The sequence below is a fragment of the Babylonia areolata genome, chromosome 2 (assembly GCF_041734735.1).
Source record: "Babylonia areolata isolate BAREFJ2019XMU chromosome 2, ASM4173473v1, whole genome shotgun sequence".
NCBI classification, from domain to species: domain Eukaryota; kingdom Metazoa; phylum Mollusca; class Gastropoda; order Neogastropoda; family Buccinidae; genus Babylonia; species Babylonia areolata.
This window is the reverse complement of record NC_134877.1, coordinates 29130233-29157587: the sequence shown is the minus strand read 5'-3', so window position 1 is coordinate 29157587 and position 27355 is coordinate 29130233. Positions and strand designations below refer to the sequence as shown.

At 45.4% G+C, this 27355-nt stretch overlaps 1 protein-coding gene across 4 annotated transcripts in view; it reads left to right on the top strand.

The window, feature by feature from the left end:
- Window positions 1-27355, top strand: part of LOC143300139 (S-phase kinase-associated protein 2-like) — an 81326-nt gene that overhangs the window by 51818 nt on the left and 2153 nt on the right. For all 4 annotated transcript variants that reach the window (XM_076613684.1, XM_076613701.1, XM_076613693.1 and 1 more), the window contains 7 exons: window positions 63-184; window positions 1953-2311; window positions 3438-3704; window positions 14551-14717; window positions 16386-16588; window positions 24031-24210; window positions 25370-27355. The exon at window positions 25370-27355 is cut by the window's right edge and continues 2153 nt beyond it. In XM_076613684.1, the coding sequence (XP_076469799.1) occupies window positions 63-184; window positions 1953-2311; window positions 3438-3704; window positions 14551-14717; window positions 16386-16588; window positions 24031-24210; window positions 25370-25541 (1470 nt within the window). In that variant the 3' untranslated portion in view covers window positions 25542-27355. The remainder of the gene's footprint in view (window positions 1-62; window positions 185-1952; window positions 2312-3437; window positions 3705-14550; window positions 14718-16385; window positions 16589-24030; window positions 24211-25369) is intronic.

Genomic DNA, 27355 nt, shown 5'->3' with positions numbered 1-27355 from the left:
CCAAGTAACCGACCACCCCCATCCAGCATTTCCCCTCTCACCTGTCCCTGTCTGCCTGGCAGTTGCTGACGATCGACAAGGTGCCAGAGAAACTGCTGCTGAAGGTGTTCTCCTTCCTCAAGCACCGCGAGCTGGGCAAGGTGGCTCAGGTGTGCCGTCGCTGGAGGGCCCTGGCTTATGACAGGTGTGTGTGTGTGTGTGTGTGTGTGTGTGTGTGTGTGTGTGTGTGTGTGTTGGTGGTGTCTGTGTCTGTGCCTGTGTGTCTGTGAGCTGGGCAAGGTGGCATCGCTGGAGGGCCCTGGCTTATGACAGGTGTGTGTTGGTTTGTGTTTGTGTGTGTTGTGTATCTGGATGTGTGTTGTGTTGGTGTCGGTGTGTATGTGTGTGTGAGTGTGTGTGTGTGTGTGTGTGTGTGTGTGTGTGTGTTCAGATTTCTTTTGTTTTTAAATCACCAAATGACTTTATTTTGTTGACTTTTACTTTCTCTATAAGGAAACCACAGCATGCGTTGCTGATGTCTACCCTCCATACCCCAACAGGGATCAAAAGATTAAATTTTCTTATTCATTTTTGGTTCAAACAGTTGTTGTTTTGGGGGGAACATGTCACAAATACGCAACATTTATAGGTGAACAGTACAAGATCCAAAATAAAGTCCTGTCCTGATACATGTACATACTAACAGGTGTCATCATAGCCAGAAGTTTAAACGTGATCATACATGAAATTGATTTTTTTTTAAAGTGTTTTTGCGTGTGTGCATGCGCGCGCGCGTGTGTGGGGTGGGGGGTGAGGGGTGGGCTATTGAGGAACGTAGATTATATTGTATTGCATCGCATTGCTTTGTATTGTATTGTATTGTATTGTATTGTACTCTTTGTCACAGCCAAATTTCTCTTGTGTGAAAATTCGGCTCGCTCTTCCCGGCCTTACACTAGGGAAGGTGCGTCGGTGTTACATTCTTTACAGAGCGGCAACCCACCTTCTTTGTCTCTTCTTCGTTTTTTGTCTTTTCCCCCACACTATCTTCATCACATCTGTCATTCAATTCAATTCAAGTTAAAGGACTTTATTGTCTGCTTCAACTAAAACAGAAAATTTTCTTTCCGCTCACTCAAAATGTCCGCCAGCAAACATCAAAGAGAAAAACGGGTGACTGATACACCCTTCTCTGATCACCACGTTCACATCAGTTATTAAACAAAAATTATAGTAATAGTCAAACTTCTGTTATCGTTACTTTCCTGATCGCAACGCGCACACCAGTTATTATGTGAAAAGAAAAGGAAAAAAATTCTGTTATCATTACTTCCCTGATCATCACGCACACACCAGTTATCATGTGAAAAGAAAACCATTCTGTTATCATTATTTCCCTGATCAGAACGTCCACACCAGTTATCAAGTGAAAAAAACAAACACATTCTGTTATCATTACTTCCCTGATCAAAACGCACACACCAGTTATCATGTAGAAAGAAAAACATTCTGTTATCATTATTTCCCTGATCAAAACGCACACACCAGTTATCATGTGAAAAGAAAAACATTCTGTTATTATTTCCCTGATCAGAACGCACACACCAGTTATCATGTGAAAAGAAAAACATTCTGTTATCATTACTTCCCTGATCAGAACGCACACACCAGTTATCATGTGAAAAGAAAAACATTCTGTTATCATTACTTCCCTGATCACAAAGCGCACACGCCAGTTATCATGTAGAAAGAAAAACATTCTGATATCATAACTTCCCTGTTTACAACGCGCACACATCAGTTATCATGTTTAAAAAAAAAGAAAAAAAAGAAGAAGAAAAAAAGAAAATAATAAAACTTCTGTTATCATTACTTCCCTGATCACAACGAACACACGAGTTATCATGTAAAAAGAAGAAGAAGAAGAAAAAAAAAACACAAAAAAAAACGTTCTGCTATCATTACTCTGACAGCCGCCTGTGGAAGGTGGTGTCGCTGCGGCCCGAGTTCTCCGGGCTGCACGTGTACAGCCAGGAGGCTCTGGTGGCGCTCATCGGCATGCGCTTCGGGGCCACCCTGCGCTCCATCGAGCTGCCCAGCGAGCTCATCACGGCGCCCGTGCTGCACGAGCTGTCGGTTCGCTGCCCGGCCCTGCAGTCCATCACGCTGGACTTCTCTAACGCCATGCAGCTGCACGACTTCAACGACCTGCACGCCTTCCCCTGCAACCTGAGGTCCATGTGCGTCTGCCTGAGCGAGGTCATCTTCCTGGAGGGCTTCATGAGGAGGATCTACAGCCGCCTGTCCTCCATCGAGGTGCTGCACCTCATCGGTGAGTGTTGGGGTTAGGGTGGGGTGAAGGGTGGGGGTCAGGGATGTAGAGGGGTGGGGGTGGAGGAAGAGTGAAGGTGTGGTATGGGGAAGGGTGAGGGGTGTGGGTGGAGAAAATGTGTTTATTTCATGCTCGCGAACGAAAAACAAAACAAAACAAACAAACAAAACTTGCTGCAGACACATCAACCCCCACTTCATCCCACCCCCAGTGCCACCACTACCCCACTCTCTTTCACTCTTTCTCCCCCTCGCGCCCGCCCCCCACCCCACCCCACCCCCTACCCCCTCACGACCATCCTCAATCTTCTCCCTTTCCCCCCACCATCACCCTCTCCCCCCACCTCCAACCCCTCCCCACCATCACCCACTCTCCTCCACTCTTCCCCGACCCACCCCCACCACCCTCACTCTTCTCCCTTTCCCCCCACCATCACCCACTCCCCACTTCCTACCTCCCCCCCCCCACCCCCCCACCATCCCGACTCTCCTCCATCTGATCTCTTGCCTCCCCTTCCTACACCCCTCCCCCACCTCCCACCATACACACACGAACACACCCTACTACCCTTTTCAAGTCCATTTCCACCCCCCACAACCCTCCCCCCCCACACACACACACCCTCCTCACAACCCCCACCTCACGCCCCCCCCCCCCCCCCCCGCACCCCTCCGCCCCCTCAAAAAAAAAGAGCAATAAATGAATATATAAATAAATAAATAAATAAACATGAAAAAATACAATATATACCATAAATAAATAAATGAATGAATGAATGAATAAGAATAAATGAATACGAATGAAATTATTAAAATACAATAGAATACAATAATATTAACCCTTTCACCGCCAGTCAATTCAGAGTACAAAATTTCCTTGTGGTATTAACACAGAAAAGACAGTGGCGAAGAATAGCTGGGAATTCCCCCTGCGATGTATAGAAAATACAGCCTATCCTACCACCGAACATTAAGAGCAGTAGGTTCATGGATAACAGACCAATGAATGGTCACCTTTCGGTGATATGCGTCCTCTACCACGCCTTGTGCATACATGCGAGCTTGGCGGTGAAAGGGTTTTAAAAATAAATAAATAAATAAATAAAACCCCACGTCGGCTGCCACAGGGACTTTCGAGATGTCGTCAGAATCCGAGGAAGATGTTTACGAGGTGATCAACATCGGTAAGATCAAGGCCCACACACCCAACCTACGTGTGGTGAACCTCTACGGCATCACCTTCCTGGACGACTCGCATGTGGAGATGCTGGCCTCCAACTGCATCCACATCGAGTGCCTGGCCCTCAACTTCTGCCTCAGGGTGAAGGGGGCGTCCTTCGGCCACCTCATCCAGCGCTGCAAGAAGCTGAGGTCCCTGCTGCTGCAGCACGCTGGTGAGTGGGTTCCGATAGCGCTATGGCTTGACAGCACCGCTTCCACCAACGTTTGTTGGTCATAGAAAATTAATGGCTTGAGTGTAGTCTTTATCTTGTTTTTTTGTTGTTGTTGGTTGTTGTTTTTTTTGGGGGGGGGCTTTTTTTTCTTCTTTTTTTTCCCGTTCAGTCTTATTGATAGGAAGATTATTAACTTGAGTGTACTCTTTTATCCTTTTTTCTCTCCGTTTACTCGTATGGATAGAAAGATTAAGGACTCGTTTATCTTTTTTTTTTTTTTCGTTTACTCGTTTTGATAGAAAACTTTCTTTATTTGCCCTTGTCTCTGTAATTTTCGCTTTTTTTTCTTTTTTTCATGTTCTTTGTATTTTCAACAACAAAAAAAGAAAGAAAGAAAACAAAAACAAAAACATACAACCAGAAAAAAAAACAGAACAAAAAAGAAGGAAGGAATGTCTCGGGTTTGCGTGTGTGTGTGTGTGTGTGTGTGTTTGTTTGTGTGTGTGTGTGTGTGTGTGTGGTTGGTGGTGTTTGGGTGAGGGTGACTTTATGTGTGTGGGTGAGGGTGAATTTATGTGGAGGAGGTGTTCGGGATTGGGGAGTTGAGGTGGTTTGGGTTTGAGGACGTGGAGATTGAGTACGCGATACGGAGTGGAGGAGGAGGTGACTGAAAATCCGAGGCTTTGTTTTGTATTATAAAACTCTCTCTCTCTCTCTCTCTCTCTCTCTCTCTCTCTCTCTCTCTCTCTCTCTCTCTCTCTCTCTCTCTGTCTGTCTCTGTCTCTGTCTCTCTCTCTCTTTCTCTGTGTGTGTGTGTGTGTATAGAGAGAGAGAGAAAGAGAGAGAGAGAGAAATCATGGCCTCTGTTCCTTGAGTGGATTGGCAGAGAAAATCAACCTAGTTTTTTTCTGCCCCAACACCCCCAGACCCCTCCCAAGAGAAAAAAAAAGAAAAAAAAAGAAAGCTGCTGAAACGTTCCATGCATGTTTGAAAAGAATGAAGACCGTTGAAAAAAGAGAGCATGATCGAACGGTTTTGTTATGTGCATTGCCTTTCGCAGTGTGCAATGACATAAGCGGCTGTTTCTCCCCTTCACCCAGCCCTTCCTTGACCCCCCCACCCCCCACCTCCCTCCCCCTCCATCCCCCTCCCCCCTCCCCCCCCCCACACCTCTTATCACAAGTCATGCCCACCCCATACCGGGGTACCCCAGGCCTTATCTTGACAAGCTCATCTTGCAGCCCCACCCCTGGATAATTATTCCTGTGCTGCACGTGCCGCAAATATCTGCACAGACAGCAGTCACAAGCCACGCGTCCATCAACTGTGTTGTGTTGCGTTGAAACAGGGTTCACGAAAAGTTAAGGATCACTCGGAAAATTGCACAGGTTTTGTTTGTCTGTTGTTGTTTGATTGTTTGTTTAATGGTGAATTGATGCCGCCATCAGCGATGTATGCAGCCAGTTTATTGAGCACAACATAACCAGAGGTGCTTTCTAGCACGTGCATTTCCATTCTTTAAACACACACACATACACACATACATCATTCGTTTAAAAAACTACTAATTGACTGGATTTTTTTTTTTTTGGGGGGGGGGGGTCGGGGGCTTGGGGGGGGGGGGGGGGGTCGGGGGGACTGAAACATGGGTTTTTCAAATGTGTTTTCAAGCTGTTTCTGGTCAACGTGTGTCTGAAACAGCTGTTTGTGAATTCAGTGAGAGGTCACTTGGGGACCAAACCATGCAGAATGTATGATCGAAATCATCTCTCGATTTTGCTGTTGTTTTTGACAGTTCGTGAAACCATACCTACTTTTGTGAAGTGGTTCTTGAGGTGTGTTTTTTTTTCGTGAAGTCGGTAGTAACACAGCATTGTGAAAAAGTTAACCCCCAAACTGCTGTGTGTTGCAGGTGTTATGTTGTATGATGCTGGTTCACTGTTGTACTGCTCTGTTTTATCACAACATATTTCTCTGTGTGAAATTCGGGCTGTTCTGCCCCAGAGAGAGAGCGCCGCAATAGCGCATCGCCACTCTCTCTCTCTCTCTCTCTCTCTCTCTCTCTCTCTCTCTCTCTCTTCTGTTGGCAAGTGTCTGAAATATTTTACTATCTCTCTCTCCCCCTATCTCTGTCTCTTACTTTCTCCCTACCTCCCCCCTCTCTCTCTCCCTATCTCTTTCTCTTACTTTCTCCCTCCCTGCATCGCTCCCTATCTCTGTCTCTTACTTTCTACCTCCCCCCTCTCTCTCTCCCTATCTCTGTCTTACTTTCTCCCTCCCTCCATCTCTCTCCCTATCTCTCTCTCTTACTTTCTCCCTCCCTCCATCTCACCCTATCTCTGTCTTACTTTCTCCCTCCCTCCATCTCTCTCCCTATCTCTCTCTTACTTTCTCCCTCCCTCCATCTCCCCCTATCTCTGTCTCTTACTTTCTCCCTCCCTCCATCTCTCCTTATCTCTGTCTTATTTCTCCCTCCCTCCATCTCTCCCTATCTCTGTCTCTTACCTCTCTCTCTATCTCTCTATCTCCCTATCCCTGTCTCTTACTTTCTCCCTCCCTCTCTCCTTTTTCTGTATCCCTGTCTCTTTCTCTCTGTATGCTCTCATATGTCTGCGTGCCTGCATTTGCATGTGTTTTCGTAGCGAGCATGTGTGTGTGTGTGTGTGTGTGTGCGTGTCTGTGTGTGTGGGTGTGTGTACTCATATGTCCGCATGCGTGCGTTTGTATGTGCTTACGTAGCGAGCATGGGCGCAGAAATGTGTGTGTGTGTGTGTGTGTGTGTGTGTGTGTGTGCATACCAGGTGTTCCTCGAACCTTATCTTGACAAGCCCATCTTCCTGCTCCACCCCAGGATTGTTGTTATGCAAGTGCCGCTCGTGCTGGAGTTCAGGTATACATATAGCAGCTTGAGGGGAACGAAAAAAACAACAGCTGCGAGTCCATGAGTTGGCCTTCATGTTGCTTTATCCAATAATAGCTCAGCCAACCGCGATGGACGGAATCAGAATAACTCTATCTCAACAAGAGAAATTAATCGAAGTACACGCTCTGGTTTGTTTTAGATGGATGACCCAAAGCAAGATGCCGCTGGCCCTCATGTATCCTTATTTATATTTTCTCTTTTCCCCCAAATTCTTTGGTATTTTGGTTTCTTTTCTCGTGCGTGTGGGTTGTTTGTTTGTTTCTTTGTTCGTTTTTTTTTCCATTTCATTTCTTTCTCTTTTCTTTCGTTTCTTTCGTTCTTTATTTCTTTTCTTCCTTCGTATGTTTCGTTTCGTTTCGTTGTTTTCGTTCTGTCTTTATTTTACTTATTTCGTTTCTTTCTACGTCTCGTTTCCTTATTTGTTTTCGGCCTCCCTCCCTCCAATATTTGCTTATTCATTCATTATCTGTGTATTTGTCAATGTACATATCCGAATCAGTTGCCCTTTCTTCCCTGACCCTTTGAAAGAAAGGAGTTTTAGGGAGTAAAAGGCCGCACAAGTCTTTCAGAAAGTTCAATAAAGGCAATGGACATATCGTCTCAAACCCCATAAAAAGAAGGTCTTAGTGTGTATGACATTTTGTGATCCAGCGCGGCTGTTATTGCTTCATAGTTGTTGTTTTCTTTTTTCTTCACTTTCTCTATCCACTTTTTTTTTCATTCGCTTTTAATACCCTTACAGCTGCTGCTGTATATTGAGATTCTGTTTGTTTGTTATTGTTTTCATTGGGGGGGGGATATTTTTTCCCGCGTTGCTGTTATATTGGTTTGGGAATACGTAAGCAGAAGCAAAAAAAAAAAAGCGATGAATACACGTGCACACACACACACACACACACGCGCGCGCGCGCGCGCACACGCACACACACACACACACACACACACTCGCACGCACGCACACACACACTAGAGACTACTAGAGTTGTTTGCTGCCGATATTAGCACTAGCGAAAGAGGCGGACAATCCGGCCCTTTCTCCCATCAGTCACTGGCTTGGCTTGCTGCACTGTGCGGAACATCCCCAAGCCGTGCGTCAGAGAGCGAGGCTGGCTGCTGAAACAGAGAGACACTGAAGTACACACACAGCCCGTTTCCTCAGCCTCCTATGTCTGGCCCTGCATGTACAAGCCCACACTCACTGCGAAAGAAAAACAAAACAAACAAACAAACAAAAACACTCACAAAAAAAACAAGCGTGCACGTTTGCGTGCATTGACGCATGCGCATAAACGTTCGCACACAAATACAAACACGCACGCACGCACGCACGCAAAGACACACACACACACACACACACACACACACACACACACACACACACACACACACACACACACACACACACGAATGTACGTACACATGTATGCACTCACACACTCGCGTAAATGTTCACACACACACACACACACACACTGACAAACACACACACACACACACACACACACACACACACACACACACACACACACACACACCTGCACACGCACACACACACACACACACACACACATTCTCTCTCTCTCTCTCTCTCTCTCTCTCTCTCTCTCTCTCTCTTTCTCTCTGGCGCGTACGCATCACACATGCCCCTCACGCGCATACACCACTGAGATGCACATCAGACAGGTCAATGACAAACACACACAAACACCCTGCCTCCTGCACCTGTGGTGTCTCGCGAGGCGTGAGGTGCGGTAAATCATCGAGATGGGGGAGGAGAACGAACGAGTGAGAAAATGGGAGAGAGAGAGAGAGACTGGGAGCGAGAGAGAGAAGAAAGAATGAAATTTGATTTGAACAGAATTTCCTATAATGAGGAATTAGCAAAGACATCGTTCTTTACGTCCTGCTGTGAGGAAAAAAAACAAAAACAAAACAAAATAACACGAAAGGACGAATGCAATTACTGAAACAGACAGCACACACACAGGATCACAAGATAATTTATTGTCCTTAAAAGGAGATGCTTGGTGTGGTGGCACACAGTTAAATTCTATATAGTACAAATATAGACATACATATGTCATTCAGCTAATTTGTATACGCTCAGAAGCACACAATCTCAGCTGCATCAAATATCCATGCGCCCCCATCAGTCTCCTTGTAAAACGACCTTCAAATATAAGCAAGTAGGTTACAATAATAAATAAGTCTATAAATCATGGAGAGTTTATAACATAGATGAATAATTAAATAATCAAGTACATAAATAATGGCAACAACAATAACAATAATAGTAATAATAATAATGATGACGATGATAACAACAACAGTAATGATAATAACAACAGTGACACTACTACTGCTGCTACCACCTCCACCACAATCACCACCACTAATAATGATAATAATAATAATAAATGAATGAATAGACTAAGATTCCTTGTCCTATACTAGAAACTAGGCACAGCCTGGTATCAAAATACAACACCCAATACCTAAAAACCAACAATAGTAATAAAATTGCAGTATTAAAGAACACACACACACACACACACACACACACACACACACACACACACACACACACACACACACGCACGCACGCACGCACGCACACGACATTATCTAAACTTAAAATCAAGAAGAAATTAATCATACACGATGAAAAATAAGATGTGCACAGTCGTACACACACACACACACACACACACACACACACACACACACACATATATATATATATATATATATGTGTGTGTGTGTGTGTGTGTGTCTGTAGCATTTCCAAACAAAGTGAGAATAAATTGATGATACATGATGAAAAATAAGCACAGTCAGTATAATGTGAGACTTACAGTTTGAAAAATACAGAAATAAGCACAATCTAAAAATAAACATAATCAGGGTTTAAAACATTCAAATCTGATTTAGAATGTTCATTACTTTCAAGAAATCCATCAGCATCCACGGAGGGACATCACGAAATCCGCAGTGTGATGTCTGTTTCTAACGTATACAGATCTCAACAGTCAAAGAGCACCTGTTTCACAGTGAGAGGCTCGTCGCGTCACATGGAATACATCGAGGGGCCTCCTCCCCTTTTGACAATTAAGAATAAGGAAGAAAAGTGTGCTCCGTGAGCAGTCTGCACAGCACAAACACCTCCTTGAGGTTCTTCACGACCGATGGAAGGGTCTCGTTTAGGTCTGGACGGATTTGGAACAGCTTGTTGTCCGTCTGGGTGTTCCACTCCTCTTGCCAAAGATCCTTAACGCAAGTGTCCACCTTCTGCTTCATGTCTGTGTTCGGTACGAAAAACCTGGATACCATTTCTTTTGTGGCGTTCTTGGCCAGCTGGTCCGCCATTTCATTACCGCGAATGCCAACATAGCCTGGAACCTTAGCCAGAAAGACGCCATACCCTTTGTTTGTCACTGGTGTAAAAGTTTCGTAAAATTCCAGCACTTTCTGATGTGTCAGATACCTGCAGGCGATCCCCTCCATTGCAGAACCAGTTTTAATGCCAGAACCAGTGCGGTCAGTTCCGCAGTACTAACTGAGCTGTCAGAATGGGTTTCGTTGAGGGCTGGTCAGGAAAGGCAAGACTGAACACAGATGCAGCAACACCCTCCTCAGACCTCGAACCATCAGGGAAGATTTTCTGGAATATGAGAAATTTGTGTCAGAGCTCAGAAAAGTAAGTTTCATTGGCCAGAGAACTGGTGGAGTCTTTTCTGTGTTAGGACAGACGGACACACACACACACTCGCACACACACACATATGTTAATTCCACAAAAAAATATTATAGGCATCCTACTTTATTTCGACTTACCATGCGTATGTTATCAAGGAACGAAACCATTATAAAATATTATGCTATATAGTATAAGGCTTATAAATTTCGCAGTGTATTTTGTAGTTAGTTATTCAGTTGTGCATTATCTAATTAGTAGATTACTATTTTCAATCTATTATTTACTTTTGTCATTGGTAGGATTTTGTTTTGGAATGTTGGTTCACTGTCCACTTCATGAGGGGCCAATGCCATTATTGAATAAACTACCCGTATCCCGCCTCTCTCTCTCTCTCTCTGTGTCTTTTTACGATGTTAATGATGATGATGGTGATTATTATTCGTAGTAGTAGCAATAGATATAGCAGTGTTAACAAAATCATTATTGTTGTGTCGTTATCGTTAATGTTGTTATTGGTATTGTTGTCACAAGGACAGATTGGAAGACTGGGCGATGTCTAAAATCTTCATCCTTGAGAAAGAAAGTTTTTGAATCTTGAATCCTCTCTCTCTCTCTCTCTCTCTCTCTCTGTGTGTGTGTGTGTGTGTGTGTGTGTGTGTGTGTGTGTGAAGCGGTTGGAAATAGAATGTCATGACCATCTCTCTCACTCTGTGTACCATCTTATACACCCCCCCCCTCTCTCTCTCTCTCTTTTTCTCGCTCTCACGCTGTACCAACTTATCCTCCTCTCCCTTTCTCTCTCTCGCTCACTCTCCCTTCTCTCTCTATCCCCTCTTATCGCTTTCTCTCTCTCTCCCTCTCTCTCTCTTTCCCCTCTCTTCTCCTTTACCACATATTTCTCTCGGGGGGGGGGGGGGAGAGAAGAAAAGGGAACACAGACCACCAAACAGCGACCGACTGCACCTGAACACGTGTAGGCCTCACGTGAAGGCAGTCGAGGATATGCCTGCGCACTGAGATGCAGAGGGAAATAGAACTGGTTGAACCAGTGTTAAAGAAAGAGAGTAGAAGAAGGCAGAAGAAGAAAAATAAGAAAATGTCGAAGGAAAGAAGAAATAGTTAAGTAAGAGAACAGCCAACTGATAAAAAAAATGGAGAGAGAGAAGGACGAAGATTAGAAAGGAATAACGAAGAAGGAAAAGCAAAACGAGAAGATGCAGATGATTAGAACGAAAAGGAACAAGAACAGGTGAACAAATTCACAAAGGCCGCGTTTGTCCGCACGTAAAAGAAACCCCGCCCCAAACCTCTGTTAACAGTCAGATATTCCGAGCTTTTTTTTCTTTCTTTCTTTCTTTCTTTCTTCCTTTTCTTTTCACCAGTTCTCCTGTCTTGCCTCAGTGCCAAAGGGAAGCATACGGGACCGTGTTGTTTGGCTGCTAATGGTGTTCGGGTGTACAGCTCTTGTGTCGAGAGCTGCTGAGGATAACACAGAGAAAGAGTCAGGCAGACAGACAGACAAAGACAGATACAGAGAGAGAGAGAGAGAGAGAGAGAGAGGCAGAGTAACAGAGAGTGAGATAGTGAGAGACAGAGACTTAGAGTGGAGGGAAGAGAGAGAGAGAGAGAGAGAGGGGGGGGGATGCGAGGGGTACATAAATTTCAGTCAGAAACAGAAAGGAAGCGAGAAAGAAGGAAGGCAGACAGGAAGAAATTAAGGACTCAAGGAATCAAATAATTTAATGCTGGACCTCCGGCCTGTAAACATTTGAGGTGCACAGGCACACACATTATCACAGAAAGAAAGGACAGTGAGCAAATGAATGAAGACAACAAATTTGTCGGGATGAAAACATGGGTTATTTGTCCAAACTTAATATACTGCTTCGAGGAATTTTTCCCTTCTTTTGAACGCATCGAATATGTATATAGCAATATCTCTGGTTACGCTTACATCTTCGTTTTTTTAACAGTTGTGCCAATTCCACTAAACTGCCTGTGTTTAGAGAAATATTTCTCTCTTGAAGGTCTGTAGACATCGCAATGTAGCAGAAAATGAAATCCATCCTCTAATTGATTACATAAACGATATGTCTTTACGTTATTGCTATTCCGTTTATAATTTTTCAAAGCATTCATACGAAGTCTAAACTTTACAAAGTTTACCTTTGACTTGTTTAGTGACAATTGTGTTAGGTAAGATTCTAGCTTTAACAGTGATTTAAATGACCGATATGTTTCGAAACGATCACTGTAATTTGATTTACCGACCAGTCCAGTTGAAATCAGTCAGCCATTATCTGCCTGAAAATTCTAAAAAAAACAACAAAATAACACAAAAGCCTGCACATTTGCGACTCCGCTCTCTGACCAAACATGTGAAAATCCATATCTGTCTAAGCAGGTTTTAATACAAGAGGTCCATTTAGCAGTTTGGCTTCTGCCATCAGTATTTTCAGTCATTAAGTTCAAAGAAGCAACATGATTAAGCTTATTTTGGGTATTCTAGAGAAGTCCATCGCATGTAAGGAAAACCAGTACCGCAGTGTTCTCAAAGTGTTATCTATAAATAGTGAATACCGGCCAGTCTCGTCAAATACCATTGTGCTGGGGGATTTGGGGGGTTACGTTCAAGAGATTTTTACAGGCAGGCAGAATAAAGGAGACGGAAAGTAGACGGAAAGAAAGAAAGAAACAAACAACAAAAAAAAACAAAAAACAACAACCAACAACAACAACAAAAAACACACAAAAAAACCACCTAAACTAAACTAACAAACAAAAACAACATTTGTACCACACGAAACCCCGACCGACCCAAACGGAAGTAACCAGCACAAAAAATCTCTTAACCTACCTACCTTCTGACGCAAACTCATTTGGCTCTTGTTACCTCAGCCATGTTCAACCCACGTTATCATTTCTTTGTTGTCTTTTATCTTGTCTTCTCTCTCTCTCTCTCTCTCTCTCTGTCTCTGTCTGTCTGTCTGTCTGTCTCTCTCCCTCCCTCTATGTTTCGTGTCTTCTCTATCTCTCTTTGTCGCTCTGTATCCATCTATTTCTCTCTGTCTCATTCACTCCATCTCAGTGTCTGTCTGTCTGTCTGTCTCTCACTCTCTCTCCTAGCTCTCTCTGTCTCTCTGTCTGTCTCCTGTAGCTCTCTTTGTCTCCTCTCCCTCTCTTTTCCCTCCTCTCTCTCTCTCTCTTTCCCTCTCTCTTTGCATTTTTCTTACCCACCCCCACCCCCGGAGGGCCAGATGTAGAAATGTAATTGTGCTTATTCCCTTACCCTCGTGAAATAACGTTTCGTTCGTTCGTTCTCCATCTGGCTGCCTTTCTTTTCTTTACCCGTGTACCCCTTTCTGACAGCCCGCTGGCCTCTAAGTAAAACCCCTCAGCTGCTATCTGTCTATCTCTGTCTTTCTGTTTCTCTGTCCATCTGTCTGTCTATCTCTCCCTCAGTCTACCTCTCCATTCTTCGAACATTTCATCTGCCGAGCCACAGTTGGTTGCCGATGAACTGCCCGAAGTATACTTCTGACTGCCTCCCGACAAGAATGATTCAATCACACAGGTGGGGGAATTTCAGACAAGGAACCCTGCAACGAAGCCAGAGAAGTGTGTGCATTGTGCGGAACATGTGTCCATGCTTGGCTGCATTTCATGACCTTCACTCTGTGTGTGTGTGTGTGTGTGTGTGTGTGTGTGTGTGTGTGTGTGTGTGTGTGTGTGTGTGTGTGTGTGTGTGTGTGTGTGCCCGTCTTTGCAAAGCGCCTATTCTAGAGAAATGAATGCGCTATATAGGTGCAGGTGATGATGTTGGTGATGATGATGATGAAGATGATGCTGCTGCTGATTACTATCATTACCATTGTTATCATTACTATTTGTTGTTCTAATTCTATTTTCCTTGTTATTCTTGATGCTATTTTCATTATTGTCATTGTCATCATTTTCATCACCATCATTGTTTATTCTCTCTCTCTCTCTCTCTCTCTCTCTCTCTATATATATATATATATATATATATATATATATCCTTCTTGTTCTTGTTCTTCGTCATCTTTTTGTTGTTGTTGTTGCTCTTCTTCTTCTTCATCATCATCATCATCAACATCTTCTTCTTCTTATTATTATTATTAGTAGTAGTAGTAGTAGTAGTATTCTCGTATCACCACCACCACCACCACCACTACTACTACTACCACCACCATTGCGACTATCAGGCGTGGAGGACCAGCACATGCAGGCGGCCCCCTGGGAGCTGTCCAACGTGCACGAGTTGGACCTGACGTCCACAGAGCTGTCCGAGGAGACACTGCAGAGCGTGCTACTCAGGATGCCGGGCTTCACCTACCTGGGCCTGGGCTACTGCGAGTTCTTCTCTGATGCGGTCAGTGGGGCAGTGAGGAGTGGAGGGGGGTGGGGGTGGGAGCTGGGGGGGGGGGAGGAGCATGTGTGTGTGTGTGTGTGTGTTGGTGGGGAGGGAAGCTAAGGTGTGGGGGGGGGGAGGAGGGGGGAGCAAGTGTGTGTTTGCGTGCGTGTACATTCTTCATGGTGTAATTGTTTTGCATTGTATTGTATTGTCGGCTTCACCTACCTGGGCCTGGGCTACTGCGAGTTCTTCTCTGATGCGGTCAGTGGGGGAGTGTGGAGTTGGGGGGATGGGAGCTGGGGGGGGGAGCATGTGTGTGTGTGCGCATGCGTGTACATTCTTCATGGTGTAATTGTTTTGCATTGTATTGTATTGTCGGCTTCACCTACCTGGGCCTGGGCTACTGCGAGTTCTTCTCTGATGCGGTCAGTGGGAGAGTGTGGGTTGTGTGTGTGTGTGTGTGTGTGTGTGTGTGTGTCGGGGTGGGGGGGAGCAAGTGTGTGTGTGCGTGCGTGTACATTCATTTTGGTGTAATTGTTTTGTATTGTCGGCTTCACATACCTGGGCCTGGGCTTCTTCTGCGAATTCTTCTCTGATGCAGTCAGTGGGGAGAGAAGGGGGAGGGTGTGTGGTGGGGTTGGGGTTGGCATGTGTGTGTGTGTGTGTGTGTGTGTATGTGTGTGTGTTACACAATGTCCATGTGCCTACGTTCTGTACGGTGTAATAGTTTTGGATTGACTTGTCGGCTTCACCTACCTGGGTTACTGTGAGTTCTTCTGTGATGCGGTTAGTGGGGGAGTGGGGCGGGGATGTGTGTGTGTGTGTGTGTCTGTGTGTGTGTGTGTGTGTGTGTTGGCATGTGTGTGTGTGTGTGTTGGGGAGTGTTGGGGCATGTGTGTGTGTGTGTGTGTGTGTGTGTGTGTGTGTGTGGTGCTGATGGCCCATGCACGTACGTCCTTCATGGCGTAAACTTGCGCAACAAATTAACTGCCAATGACACGTCGGACGCGTGCACTTCCGTGAGTCACGACCTGGCATCAACGTCAGCTGAGTAGTGTGACCTTTGCACGGGCGTCTGCGTCAAATTTACATACAAAATGTACATGTCCTTGTTGTAAAACAACAACACCACCAATAACGATGATGCCGATGATGCTGGTGCTGATGATGATAGTAATAATGATAAGAAGAACACTGCGAATAATGGTACTAATACCACTACTAATGATAGTAATGACCATGATAATAATAAGAAGACGAATATGAACAACAACAACAGCATAACAATAATGATGATGATAAGAAGAAGAAGAAGAATGATGATGATAATGACGATAATGATAATAACATCAACAACAACACCAACAGCATGGCAGTGATAACAACAACAACAATGATAATAATAATAATAATAATAACGATAATAATGATGATGATGATGATGATGATAACAATGATGATGATTATACTAATGCTAACACTACTAATAATACTAATGGCAATAATAGTAACAACAACAACAACGAAAACAACAAGAACATCAGCAACAAACACAACAACGGCAACAACAACGACATCATCAACAACAACATCGACAGCAACAACATCAACAACCACGACAACAAAACAACAACAACAAAATCAACAACAAAAACAAGAGCAACCACTCCCTTCCTGACGCGGCAGGTGATGGAGAAGCTGATGGACCTGGGCAAGTTCTCCCGCCTGCAGGCCCTGGATGTCAGCTACACACACGCGCTGAGTGAGGCGGCTGTCTACCAGTTCCTGCAGCGCCATGGTGCCGGCCTGAGCGGGCTCATGCTGGTGGGCAACTCCAGGCTGACCGAGAACTTCTGGCTCAACGTCATCCCCTTCCTTGGCAACATCAGGTGCTGTGCTGTGCTGTGCTGTGGTGATACTGTGCTATGTTGTGCTGTGTTTTGTGCTGTGCTGTGTGTATTGTGTTGTGCTGTGTTGTGTTGTATTGTGTTTATGTTGTACTCCAGGCTGACCAAGAACTCCTGGTTCAACGTCATCCCCTTCCTCATCAACATCAGGTGCTGTGCTGTGCTGTGCTGTGCTGATACTGTGCTGTGCTGTGCTGTGTTGTGTTGTGCTGTGTTGTGCTGTGTTGTGTTGTGTTCAAGTTGTACTCCAGGCTGACTGAGAACTTCTGGTTCAAAGACATGCCTTTCCTCAGCAACATCAGGTGCTGTGCTGTGCTGTGTTGATACTGTGCTGTACTGTGTTGTACTGTGCTGTATTGTTCTGTGCTATACTGTGCTGTGCTGCTTTGTATTGTGTTCAAATTGTACTCCAGGCTGACCGAGAACTTCTGGTTCAACGTCATCCCCTTCCTCATCAACACCAGATGCTGCTGTGTTGTGCTGTGCTGTGTTGTGTTGTGTTCAAGTTGTACTCCAGGCAAACCAAGAACTGCTGGCTCAACGTCACCCCATTCCTCGGCAACATGAGCTGCTGTGCTGTGCTGTGTTATGCTGTGCTGTGTTATGCCGTGCTGTGTTGCTCAGTGCTGTGTTGTTCTGTGGTGTTTTGTGTTGTGCTGTGCTGTTTTTTGCTGTGTTGTTCTGTGCTGTGTTGTTCTGTTCTGTGCTGTGTTGTGCTGTTCTGTGCTGTGCTGTTTTGTGTTCTGCTGTGTTCTGCCGTTTTGATTCGCGTTTGTTGTGCTGTATTGTGCTATGCTGTGTTGTACTGCAATGTTTTGTTTTGTGTTGTTCTGTGTTGTGTTGTACTGCGCTGTTTTGCGTTGTGTTATTCTGTGTTGTGTTGCGCTGTGCTATTTTGTGTTGTGTTGTACTGTAGTGTTGTGCTGTGTTTTGCTGTGCTGTGTTGTTTTGTATTGTGTTGTACTATGCTTTGTTGTGTTGTACTATGCTGTGTTGTGTTGTACTATGTTGTGCTGTGTTGTGTTGTACTGTGTTGTGCTGTGTTGTGTTGTACTGTGCTGTTTTGTACTGTACTGTGTTGTGTTGTGTGTTTTGCTCCGATGTTTTGTGTTATATTGTTCAGTATTGTACAGTGCTGTGCTGTGCTGGCTGTGTTGTGTTGTTCTGTGTTGTATTGTGCTGTGCTGTGTTATTTAGTTGTACTGTGTTGTGTTGTGTTGTGTTGTGTTCAAGTTTTACGCCAGGCTGACTGAGAACATCTGGCTCAAGGTCACTCCCCTTCCTTGGCAACATCAGGTCAGCACACACACACACACACACACACACACACACACCGGCACACACACGCGCACATGCACACATGTGTGCTTGCATGCCCACACACATGCGCGTGCACACACATAAACACACACACAGACAAGACACACTCACACACACACACACACACACACACACACACACACACACACACACACACACACTCACACACACACACACACACACACACACACACACACACACCTGTTTTCCCAGTGATACAGCTGTACGGAAGGCAGTCTCATTATCGCACCTCTTTTCCGCCTCAGGGCACAATCATCCCCCAGTGAGAGCTCTGCCCTCAACAACTGAACACACCCCTCTGTTCACCTTTGTGGGAAAAATGATGTTTGGAGGAGGGGGAAGCAGGGGGGGGGGTGAACAGGTGAGAAGGGAAGAGGGTTGGGTAGAAAATTACTGTGCCATGACTACTTACACGTAGAGGAATGCACACCCACAAACACTGCACATTTAAACATGCACAGATAGGCAGACAAGCTCCAAATTATCCACACACGTGCAGTGAGAGAGAGGGAGGGGGGAGTAGGAAGGAGGTCGGAGAGAGAGAGGCGGGGGGTGAGGGAAGACAAAGAGAGGAGGGAATAAAAAGTGAGCATGAGAGAGAGAATTCAGCAGATTTTCTCTATCCAGATTTGTCTTGATATTTCTGAAGCTTGCTGCAAGGCTTGCATGGCAGGGCAGATTCCATCCAAATAAAAACAGGAGAGAATTTGTTTTTCCCTTTGAAAATTTTTGGAAGCGGTTATAAAGAAAATAGGGAAAAATACGAATGAAGTCAGTTAACAGCTGCTCACGTCTATCTCCAAGCAGACTCCCTTCTAACTGCTTGAATACTGGAACATAGACGCACTCACAAATGAGTGTGTACACAACTGGTACGTACAAATGGTACACACACACACACACACACACACACACACACACACACACACACACACACACACACACACCTGTTTTCCCAGTGATACAGCGGTACGGAAGGAAGTCTCATTATCACTGCCTCTTCTTCACCACCTGAGGGCACAAACATCCCCCAGTGAGAGCTCTGCCCTCAACAACTGAACACGTCCCTCCGTTCACCTTGTGGGAAAAATGATGTTTGGAGGAGGGGGAGGCAGGGGGGGTGAACAGGTGAGAAGGGAAGAGGGTTGGGCGGAAAATTACTGTGCCATGACTACTTACACGTAGAGGAATGCACACCCACAAACACTGCACATTTAAACATGCACAGATAGGCAGAAAAGCTCCAAATTATCCACACACGTGCAGTGAGAGAGAGAGGGAGGGAGGGGGGAGTAGGAAGGAGGTCGGAGAGAGAGAGGTGGGGGGTGAGGGAAGACAAAGAGAGGAGGGAATAAAAAGTGAGCATGAGAGAGAGAATTCAGCAGATTTTCTCTATCCAGATTTGTCTTGATATTTCTGAAGCTTGCTGCAAGGCTTGCATGGCAGGGCAGATTCCATCCAAATAAAAACAGGAGGAGGAAAATGTTTTTTTCTTTTGAAAATTTCTGGAAGTGGTTATAAAGAAAATAAGAAGAAATACGAATGAAGTCAGTTAACAGCTGCTCATGTCTATCTCCAAGCAGACTCCTTTCTAACTACTTGAATACTGGAACATAACGCACTCACAAATGGGTGTGTACACGTACAGGTACGTACAAATCGTACACAGACACACACACACGCACACACACACACACCTGTTTTCCCAGTGAGACAGCTGTACGAAAGGCAGTCTCATTATCACGCCTGCTCTACACCACCTGAGGGCATAAACATCCCCCAGTGAGAGCTCTGCCCTCAACAACTGAACACATCCCTCCCTTCACCTTGTGGGAAAAAATGAAGTTTTGAGGAGACGGGGAGGGAGTACAGGTGAGAAGGGAAGGGGGTTGGGGGATTAGAGGACGGAAAATTACCGTGCCATGACTACTTACATGTAGATGAACGCACACCCACACAGACACTGCACATTCAGACATGCACAGACAGACAAGCTCGAAATAGTCCATTTGCTCTGAGAAAGAGAGACTGAGAGAGGGGGTGGATAGGGGAGAGAGGGAAAGAGAGAAGGGGTCGGGGGAGGGAGAGAGAGAGTTATTTGGCAAATTTTCTCTTTCCAGAATTACCACTGTATTTATGAAGCGTGCTGAAAGGTTTGCACGGCAGGGAAGATTCCATCCGGATGAAAACAAGAAAACGAAAAAAGTGTTCTCTGGAGAATCAATTTTGTGTAAGCAGTAAAGAAAACAACAACAAGTAAACGAAAAGAGCAAAACACAAATGAAGACAGTATACAGCCACATACGTCTCTCTCCAAGCCGTAACATTGATGCACGTGTAAGTACACAACACAACACACACAAAAAAAACAACAAAAAACCACACAGACACACACACACACACACACACACACACACACACACACACACACACATTAAACAACAACAAAACTTGCATGCGCACGTGTGCGGACACACACGCACACACACACACAGACACACACACACACACACACACACACACACACACACACACAAACACACACACACACACACACAAATTAAACAACAACAAAACTTGCGTGTGCACGTGCACGGACACAGACACACACAGACACACACAGACACACGCATACACACACACACACACACACACAAGAAACAACAAAACCTGTGCACATACGCGCACACAAACACACAGACGCGCGCGCGCTCGTCTAATATCACTTATAGTGAAAAGACGTTAAACTAAAGAACGAACGAACGAACGCGCGCGCACACACACACACACACACATTCTCTCTCTCTCTCTCTCTCTCTCTCTCTCTCTCTCTCTCTCTCAGTTTTTCAGACTCAGCCCACCCAACAGCAAGATGGATCTGGCGCGTGTTGGAACCCATTTCAGTGTTTACACTTTACCAATTACGAATGATTTCATTGAACCTTTCCGCCTGACGTCACAGCTTGCAGCCGATACGTTGTCAGTCGTATTGAGTGCACCGCTTTCATGCTATGGACCCTCTCCTTTCCATCACCCCGATCCCCCTCGCTAAATTATTAGACAAGGCATGCAGTTCAAACCATCAGACGGGTGCGATGGCCGAGTGGTCAGAGAGCTGGATTCTCGCCCGAGTTTCCCCGAGTTCGATCCCCGGTTTCGGCACACCTGTTGGGCTGAAGATGGAGATTTATTTTCCGATCTCCCAGGTCAACAATTGTGCAGATCTACTGGTGTCTGAACCCCCTTCTTGTGGATACGCACGCAGAAATAGTCTATGTACGTTAAACATTCTGTAATCCATGTCAGCGTTCGGTGGGTTATGGAAACAAGAACGTACCAAACATGCATACCCCCGAGAACGGAGCATGGCTGCCTAAATGGAGGGGTAAAAACGGTCAAAGAGTAGAAACCCACTCGTACGTGAACGTGGGAGTTACAGCCTGCGACCGCAGAAGAAGAAGGAGAAAATTTCAAAACATGGGTGCGTGTGCTGCAGCCTATCAGGTAGTGTGCGGGTAAATAAAGCCATGAACTCAATCGAGTCGCACACACGACCGTGCGCCGCACACCAAGAAATGGCATGTTTTTCATGATGCTTTTGAAAAATCACAAAAAAATCAACCCAGATACTCACACAAATTAGTGATCAAAAGAAAGTGCAAAACATAAGGTTTACAAGCATTCAACTCGTATGTGGATGCAGATATAACTATTCCACAGATCACACAAAAGTGTATCCGAACAGTCCCTAGAAGTCGTCGTGATGTCGGTCAACGCACTATTCTGGTCACTATTCTATCACAAATTACACGTTGATTCCTTGGTATCCATTGAAACATTTTTGAAAATACAAAAGCTTCAAATTCATCTTTTTCGGTGGAGCCGTGTTCTAACACTAACTCATCAGATTTTTTTAAGTCTAAAACGTCGTCGATTAGATAGCCGCCATGGTACCTAATGCGTCAAGGCTAACTTCATACTTCATTGAGTTCGTCTGTTAAACAAACTCTCACACACAAACGGCCAGTGTTGGACACGATCAAGAGAGAAATCCATTTGGAAACATCAAACTATCATTTGCAAACATATGCTATTTCCCTGAAGATGGTGCGATCTCAGTAAAAATCGCGAGATTCTTCCGCGTAAATGTAAGCAGAGCAGCTTGGACGCAAAGGTCGTGCAGAAACTTCTCCAGAAAGCGACTGAGCTGCTCCTTGTTGTTTCACATCCATCATTTGACATGTACACTTCGCAACAACAGTGGAAAAGAACGAGTTGCAAATAGCTTTATTCAAGACGAGGCAAGACCCTCTACCGGGCTTTACTCCGGAAATCTAATCAAAATATGCCACACACAGATAGGGCAAAACAGTTGTAAACTTTGTATATACACCAATAAGTACACCTGTGTATGTGTGTACGTGATTGAAACCTGAAGCTATCAGTCGGCTTTTCCCGTGTAGGCGTCAGCCCTGTTGTGCAAATGATTCTGTGTAAGGCGCTTGGAGTTAGGTCTCAGAACGAAGATAGAAGCTATATAAGTATCAATAATGATACATAAAAAAAAACATTTTTTCCCAAAAAAAGGCCCGACTAGTCTTACTGAAAGCGACAAGGAATACAGAGAATGTAATCTTTTTTTTTCCTTCTCGCAAGCTCTGATGGAAGTGTTGCAATGACAAAGTTACGCATGACTGGAAAGTGGACGTGAGTGGAGCAGACAGCAGTGTCAGAATCGTCAGTCACGGGCTCGCGTCCGGAGTAGTCCCTGCCACATTCCATGTCTCGGGTTCGGAGCCATCCTCATGCTCTTGTGCGCGAAGGCAGACAGACAGAGAGACAGACATACAGAAAGACGGACAGAGAGACATGTATGTACTAGCTCCGGAGTACAGCTTACCTTCTCAATCAAGCTATGTCCACAGACCTGGCTTGTCCCGTGAGTTTTATTATTATTATTATTATTATTGTTATTATTATTATCATTATCATCATAATCATCGATGATGATGGTGATGATTATAATTATCATTATCATTCTTATCATCATCACCAACATTATGGTTTCCAGGTACGTGTGCGTGCTGGGCACGGCCAACGGGTGGTCATCATCATCATCATCATCATCATCATTATTATTATTATTATTATCATCATCATCACCTTCACTATCAACACCACCGCCACCATCATCATCATCACCATTATCACCATCGCCGTCATCATCATCATCATCATCACCATCACCGCCATCAACATCAGCATCAGCAGCATCATCACCATCACCATCATCACAATGGTATGCAGGGTGTGCGTGCTAGGCACGGCCAACGGGTGGTAATTATTATATCATCATTATTATTATTGTTATTGACACGGCTGGGTAAAAATGGTCATACACGTAAAAGCCCACTCGTGCACATACGAGTGAACGTGGGAGTTGCAGCCCACGAACGAAGAAGAAGAAGATTAACCATCAACATCGTGTGCAGGGTGTGAGCTGGGCACGGCTAACGGGTGGTCATTCTTCATTATTTGTATTTGTATTTCTTTTTATCACAACATATTTCTCTGTGTGTGAAATTCGGGCTGCTCTCCCCAGGGAGAGCGCGTCGCTACACTACAGCACCACCCCTTTTTTGTATTTTTTCCTGCGTGCAGTTTTATTTGTTTTTCCTATCGAAGTGGATTTTTCTACAGAATTTTGCCAGGAACAACCCTTTCGTTGCCGTGGGTTCTTTTACGTGCGCTAAGTACATGCAGCACACGGGACCTCGGTTTATTGTCTCATACGAATGACTAGCGTCCAGATCACCACTCAAGGTGTAGTGGAGTGGGAGAAAATATCGGCGGCTGAGCCGTGATTCGAACCAGCGCGCTCAGATTCTCTGGCTTCCTTGGCGGATGCGTTACCTCTAGGCCATCACTCCACCTTATCATTATCATTATCATTATTATCGGTATTATCATTATTATTATCATCACCATAGCGTCGTGTGCATGGTGTGCGTTATTACTATCATCATTATTATTGTTATTGTAATCATTATCATCAGCACCATGACCATCAGCGCGTTGTGCAGGGTGTGTGTGCTGGGCACGGCCAACGGGTGGTTCCTGAAGATGCAGAGCCGGGTGCACGTGGACCAGATCGTGGAGGCCTTCGCTCAGCACTGTCCCCGCCTGGAGAGGATGGAGATGCAGTGGGACCCGGACACCATCCGCTTCTCTGACAAGTCCAACAAGTTCATCGACCACATCAGGTCTGAGAGGGAGGGGAGGGGAGGGGGAGAGGAAGGGGAGGGGAGTGGTTGGTCGGATGTTGTGGGGTGTGGGGGTGATAGTGAGTTGTGGTGGTGGTGGTGGTGGTGGTGTTGGTTGGTGGGTGGGATGAGGAGTGTGTAGGACTGAGTTGTGGTGGTCGTGGTGGTGGTGTTGATGGGGTTTGGAGATTTTAGGGGTCAGTTGTGGTGATGGTGGTGATGGGGTTTGGAGAGTGTAGGGCTGAGTTGTGGGGGTGGTGGTGGTGGTGGGATATGGAGTGTGTGGGGCTGGAAGGGAGGGAGTGAGAGAAGGAAGGAGGAAGTTCAGTTCAGCTCGGTTCAGTTTTTCAAGGAGGCGTCACTGCGTTCGGGCAAATTCATACATGCCACTCCACATATGCTGAAGCAGATGCCTGACGGCGTGGCGGGTGGCAATGCTGGCGAACACATCTATACGAATCTGCTTTTATGGATCTCTCTCTCTCTCTCTCTCTCTCTCTCTCTCTCTCTGTGTGTGTGTGTGTGTGTGTGTGTGTGTGTGTGTGTGTGTGTGTGGCTTCGTCACTGACACTTTCCATTTGCCTTGTTTTTGTTGGTCTTGATTAATCTTTAATCTTTTGTTGTTGTTTTTTACCCCTATACGGATGCTAATTGTCAGCACACTTGACTCCTCTGATGAGGCGGTAGAGCAAATTAAAACATCCATTTGTTGCCACTACTGTTGTTATTACCATCATCGTCATCATCATCATCATAATCATCTTCATTATTACCATTATCATTACTGTTATTATAGTTTAATAGTTATCATCATCATCGTTATCGTCATCGTCGTCATCATCATCACCATCACCATTATTACCATCACCACCGTCACCATCACCACCACCATCACTATCATCATCACCACCACCACCACCATCACCACCACCACCATCACCACCAACATCACCACCACCATCACATCACCACCATCACCATCACCACCACCACCATCACCATCACCACCACCACCACCACCACCACCACCACCACCATCACCACCACCATCATCACCACCATCACCACCACCACCACCACCACCACCACCATCACCATCACCACCACCACCACCACCACAACCATCACCACCACCACCATCACTGTTCTCTGTGTACAGGATGCGCTGTCCTTTGCTGAAGTCGCTGACTCTGAGTGACGGGGAGTACTACGAGCTGGTCAAGTCCAACTTTGAGCGGGCTGACCGCCTGAAGGTGGTCCGCACCACCACCAACTACACCACCTCCATCGTCTCCCTCCTCCTCAACTTCAACGACCTGCTCTTCAACTGAACGCTGTCAGTTTCGGTTTCAAGGTGTCAGAGCGCGTGGACGGATGAAATAGATCACACGCTACACACCATCAGATGTGGGGAGAGAAAAAAAACCCCAGAAAAACAAAGAAAGAAGATGTCTGTTTTTCGCTTTAACATTGTCCCCACGCAGTTATCAGGCCTTCGACTGAAAGATGCGTGCGTGTGTGTGTGTCCGTCTATCTGTCTGTGTATGTGTATTTGTACATACCTGTACGTGTGCACACTCATTTGTGCGTGCGTCTAAGTTCCGGTTTCAAGCAGTTAGAAGGGAATCTCTGTGTGTGCGTCGATGTGTGTGTGTGTGTGTGTGTACGTCTGTGTGTGTGTGTGTGTGTGTGCGTCTGTGTCTTTGTGCGTCTGTGTCTGTTATGCGTGGTGGACAGTTATCTGTGGAGCGCGAGGGTTCCTTCCAGTCAGGGAATGTTCAGTCAGAGTGGAATCCGACGCCCTGCTTCCATTGACCGTGAGCGTGGACACTGTGGCTGTTTGTGGCTGTGCCTTGGCCTTTTACTGACTGGCTTCAGCGTTTTCGTGGTAAGAATGGCGACACTGGCGACACTGGTCTGGTCGAATCATCGAGAAACACCTGAAGTACGGTCATCTTCTTTCCTCTGAGCGTCCTTGTCTTATTAGTTTGTGCAGCGGTGGATAATACTATTCGGCCACTACATGCTCTCTCTCTCCCTCTCTCTCTCTCTCAACAGAGGCCCCATTTGATGCTGGGTGGGTGTCTAAGTAGCCCTGTTTGTAGCTTTCGTCGTAAGACAGCAGTGCGGTATTCGTTGTCTTCACCCACCTGTTCAATGTAAGAACTTTCCGCTGGTAACTTTTTCATGGTGTCAGCTGGGATGAAACGCTATCAGTGTATCATTCTTCGTCCGTACGGAGGAAGTTGATTTCGTTGTAATGTAAAGTTAAATATCGCGAAAAGATGAATCACGGTCAGTGTGTCCTAAAAAGCCTTGGTAGCATGAAAGTTGATATGGAAAGATACGGACAGCAGCGCACAAAAATGGAAACAAGTTCTATCGCATGGACTATGCCGGTAAACTTTACTACATCTAGTGATTAAATATGCAATGAAAATGCTGGTAAACGTGATCACATCCAGTGATGATCACCAGTCCTATTTAAATGGTGAGGAGAGGAGTTGGGACTAGGGGAAAGCTCATAACTTCAAGGTGAAGAATCCTCAGTGACAATGCTGCTTTCCGTAGAAATGGGAGAGCCGATAATTTATAGGAGAACGAGAAAAAAAGAAGAAAAAAAGATATATTCTTTCTTCTTTTTTTCTTCCCTTTTTTCAGTGCACAGTACACTAATAGTTTATGTGCCAATATTGCTGCTGATGGCCTCGTTGTTACCGAAACTGCACAGGGAACGAGATGTCCTGTAGTGGTAGGTCTTTGCTGCTCTCTCCATTGAATAGTGTGGTCAATAGGCCAGTCTTGGCGCAGTGGCAGAATGACCAGTGATCAAGGTTTGAGGTCCCGTTACGGAATGGTGTCGTGCACCAAAGAAAGGTCATCTGACTTTCCTCACTCCACACAGGTGTGGGTGGGTACCGGGTTCGGTTGCGGAAGTTGAAATCGGCGGAAGGCGAGGACTGCGGCCAGACTTCCCGTGCCAAACCCAAGACACGGTGGATTTGAAATCTCTACCGATGGCCTTGAAGGGCTGTGAGACCCTTTAACCCTTTTAATCTGATACAGATCAACGCTTTCAGGTACTATGTGAAACCGAAATCCCGTGTGCAATATGTAAGCCCTGGATTGAAAACTTACCAAATCT